The sequence below is a fragment of the Lottia gigantea genome (genome assembly GCF_000327385.1).
Source record: "Lottia gigantea unplaced genomic scaffold LOTGIsca_293, whole genome shotgun sequence".
NCBI lineage: Eukaryota > Metazoa > Mollusca > Gastropoda > Lottiidae > Lottia > Lottia gigantea.
This window is the reverse complement of record NW_008708957.1, coordinates 63,235-67,745: the sequence shown is the minus strand read 5'-3', so window position 1 is coordinate 67,745 and position 4,511 is coordinate 63,235. Positions and strand designations below refer to the sequence as shown.

The 4,511-nt window shown below is 33.0% G+C and overlaps 1 protein-coding gene across 1 annotated transcript in view; it reads right to left on the bottom strand.

Annotated features, from left to right (window-relative positions):
* LOTGIDRAFT_145160 (hypothetical protein) overlaps nt 1-4,511 on the bottom strand; it is a gene marked incomplete at both ends in the record, with an annotated part of 42,049 nt that continues 37,538 nt past the window's right edge. The window contains 7 exons of the mRNA XM_009056960.1: nt 1-204; nt 799-1,016; nt 1,526-1,596; nt 1,889-2,063; nt 2,606-2,709; nt 3,380-3,465; nt 3,916-4,050. Coding sequence (XP_009055208.1) covers nt 1-204; nt 799-1,016; nt 1,526-1,596; nt 1,889-2,063; nt 2,606-2,709; nt 3,380-3,465; nt 3,916-4,050 — 993 coding nt within the window. The remainder of the gene's footprint in view (nt 205-798; nt 1,017-1,525; nt 1,597-1,888; nt 2,064-2,605; nt 2,710-3,379; nt 3,466-3,915; nt 4,051-4,511) is intronic.

Sequence of the window (4,511 nt, the reverse complement as noted above, 5' to 3'; positions counted from 1 at the left end):
CTAGTCTGCATTTTGAGGGATATGAATTCCCATATTGTTTAAGATATGAGAAGCGGGGCCTGCTAATCCTTGTTGAGCACTAAATGACTGGAGAGTGTTTTTAACCAATGTTAAGTCGATGTCTACTGGTCTAAAATCATCATCTTCATCTTCAATGTTGCAAGATTTCTTTGGTTTGTTAGCAGACGTACTGGCTGGTTTAGACTGTGGTCTAGGTGGGGGTCTAGCTTGAGGTCTTGGAGAGGGTTTTGACTGAGGTCTTGGTGGGGGGTTATTTTGTTTTTTTGAAGAAAAGTTAGGATCTGGTTTAGCAGAAGAGTTGGAAGGTCTCGGAGGAGGTTTAGATTGTGGCCTTGATGGTCTTGGTGGTGCCTAAAAATAGAGAAAACAATTTTTAAATTATAACTTTTACTAAGTAATAACTTAGATCCCCGGTTCTCAACCTTGGGGTGTAGGAGAAGGGTGTCAGGGGTGTGGCCAACTGGTGTAGGAGAAGAATATATTTTGAATTGAGAGAGCACATCACATGCTGCAAATGTGGATGAAACAAATTTTTGGGGTGTGAAAGGTTCAGGTGATTTCACCAGGTGTGTGAAGGCTGAAAAAGGTTGGAAACCACTGACTTAGACTTTTGATTTTCACAAAAGAAGTTTGCGATAACATGATGAAGAGGTCATTCTTTTACAAGCTTACAGAAGTTTTTGTAAGATGGATGATTATATCTATATGACATTTTTGCAATGAATCTTTGTAGACATACACATATCTGTAAAGATGCAAATTTAAAAACTTTGCTACCTTAGGAACTTTGTCAAAACTTTTGCCCATTTCAGTTTTATCCAATTCTCTATCCATTTGTTCCATGTATTGTTTGATTTTTTGATCAGTCTTAATCTTTGGTTTATCCAGTTGAAAACTTTTGGAAGGTCTTAAGTCATCAATATCATCATCATCATCTTGCCAGTCATATTCATCAATATCATCATCACTATCATCATCTTTATCTTCTGGAAAATCTGAAAATGAACAGAAAACATCATCACTGAAAAGATTGGCTTCAGTTATGGCAGTAGGTTGGTTATTTATTTAGTTTGTCCACATTCAATCAGCATTCTTATCACTGGATATTATGTGTGTCCATAAGAAATTGTAAATACAATAAATCCTGCTCACTTGACCACCTTTATTAAGCAATCACCTTCAATATGTTACCACAATAAAGTACCCTCTACGTTTTTTCAATATATTTAATGACTTAGAAGAGACCAACGACCATATATTTACATGCCAGTGAAATTAAAATGACTAAATTAAGCGCCCATGACAGTTCTCATTATCTCGATCATAACGTTACTTCACATACAGGTCAGATTTAAAGGGAATATATATACTCAGCTTAGTCTGTCCCTATACTCTTCAATACAACCTTCATTAACAGACCATTTTGGATTAATTCCTTGAGTGGTCTCTTAATACAGATTCTATTGTACATTTAGTGACCTATTTGAATAACATGAAAACTCACCAAACATTTTCTGCATAGCATGTATAAAACCCATGCCATCAAATTGGATTTCACCATCACCATCATCCTCTCTAGAATAATTAATTCATAATGAATAATTTCTGTTTCAGAATCCAAAACAGACGTTTAGTTCTCCAACAAGTAAAGAGAAGAAAAAACTTCTAGAAAAATCCAAGGCAAAGGCAATTGGCACTAATGAGATCAACATGAGTCTTAAAAATTATGGCAATCTAATTTTCTTTAGTATTGTATTGCAAAAGAACTAAATGCAAGATATCAATTTTGCTATAATTATACTTAGTAAAGTTCACATAATAGAGGATACATTATCAAATTGATTATGATACATATTGTAATACTTACTTAGGAAATTCCACACCATCAACAGAAGATACATTATCAACAAATGATTTCATACTTTGTGATATTTGTGATAAATCAAATGTATCTTGTTGTGTTGTATTAGATTGTGTTGTACCAACTGTTGTATGTAATAACTGGTCCAGGTCATCAGGACTTACTTCAATCCAACTGTCATCTACAATATATAATTTAATGTAAATCATCCACAAATCAAAAGAGATTTAACATTTTTGTCCAAAACTGGAATACACAGTTTACAAAAAATTTTGTTTTGGGTATTTTGGGGAAAATGCTTCATAATCCCTATTTGATACATTGTCTCTTTAATGACATACTAGTGTAAATTTCATTTCAAAAATGTACTTGAAATTTTCTGCTCGATGAAGGGTCTATGATACATAATACATGACCCATGAGTACAAGGTACATGTATGATACATGAAACAAGATATGTGTGATTCAAGGCAGATGTTTGATACATGATACAAGACTTGTATGATAATACAATACGTATCAATGACAAATACAAATACATGATAGAAAAGTGTATAATACAAGATGTATCTATGACACATAATACAAGATACACTCATAATACAAATACATGATACAGGACATGAGTTCAATACAAGACATGGATGATTCAAAATGTATGAATGATACATAACACATGACACATGTAATGACACAAAAAACAAGTAAACAGACAATGTTTACCATCTGATGGAGGAAGTACTTTTTCTTTCTTTTTGAAATCTTCCATAGAATATGTACTGGAATCTAATAAGTCAAAAATACTGTTCCCTGGTTCTTTCTTTTTTCTGAAAAATAAATACTGCAAATTAAAGTTTTGCCACAAACATCATAATAAAAGATAGTGGACCACAGCCATTATACGGCCACCACGGCATGCAGATGGTAAATATTCAAGATTTTGGGGCAAGAGCAATAACTCTGCTTCTAACAGTCGAAAATAGCTCAAATTCGAACTTGATCTTCGTTTTATGAATATGTATACACCTACCGCATTTCATTTGATTCCATCAAAAAAAAACCTAGTTTTTAGAACGTTTACAAGCAATGTTGATGGGCGGACCGACGGATGGACGGGGGTGCCGACAATATACGTCCACATAGAGAGATGTGGGGGTATAAAAATGAAATTTGACGCTCAATTATCAAGTTAAATATCAAGTTATCATTTTAAAAAAATCATCTTCTCACCATTAAATGTCATTAAATGATTTCAATTTTAAGATGGATTGTAGAGAAGTAAATTAAGATACCCTTACATCATAGCAATTACCAGTTGTGTGTGTTACGAATATTGAAAGTGGACATGAGTACCAAATGCAGCTGATTTGCATGAGAGTTGCCTTTTAAGCTTATGACCGCTAATTCTTATTCCTAACTGGTGATCGCTATGGCACCTTAAGAATGATGGTATCTTAAAGTTTTTGCTTAAATTATTGTTATGTCAATCTGATATACCTTTTTTGATTTGCTAAATTATCTGTATAAAAACTTTTGGCATCTTCTAATAAAATCTTATAATGTTTAGATCCTTCTAATTCATTCTGAAAATTAATAAAGTTTAGTTTATATTACGTCAATAAATGATAATTCATTCACACTAATATATGAACAATATCTATGAAGTAATTCTCTTTCAAGACAATTGTTTATCACAAACAATTTTGTCCATGCTTTTTAAACCAGGATCCAAATGGAATCATCTACTTAAATCCTTTCATTTTGTTTGTGTTTATGTCTGCAAATATCATTTGCTATGCTTGAACTGAACAATTGTTCCAGGTTATTAAAATAATCTATCAATCAATGATTTGATTGGTTCACATTTTTTCCCCATAAAACTATAAACAATATTAAGTCTTATTTCAAATGAACACAATTCAAAGAAGAATTTGAACAGATCATCATCCAAAGAAAAAACAACAATCAAAACATCTACATGATATTAGTCATAAAAATAAGATTGAAATGGACGGAGAGGAAATACAACCAACCTTAAAAAATCCATTATCTTTTAAAGCTTGTAAGTACCGTTGCCATCTTCCATCTTGTTCATTAAACTGTGTGTGACCATTAATACTGGATTTCTTTCCTCCACATCGAGCACATAATATCTCAAAACCATGAGCCTACAAAGAACATGAACATTAACTTCAAATGGTCCACCTAAAAAGTCCTGCTACCACAGTGTTCCAAGGCTGCCATAGTTTATCAGGACTCTGTCCTGATGTATTTGAACAGTAAAGAATGATTGACAGCTGTATATTGACCAATCCGCCTAAAATCAGCTGCTATGTTTTACCCACAAACAACAAAGTGTGTGTCATAAATGAAATTCAATTTTTAAAGACTCGCAGGTACAAGACAAAATGGTATTAAAGTATGAGTATGGGGTACTTGCAATGCAGATGAAAGATATCCAAAAAGATTGGAGGAAGGTCATTTTGTGTGGTTGTTTGTGGAGACTAACATCTGTATCTAAGTTGGACGAGTCTAAGCTGTTCTTACAGATTCATGATTTACTGTAATAAGTGAATCAATTAAGGAATGAATGTGGATCTTGTTATCGTTATGGGGAAATAAACGCTGG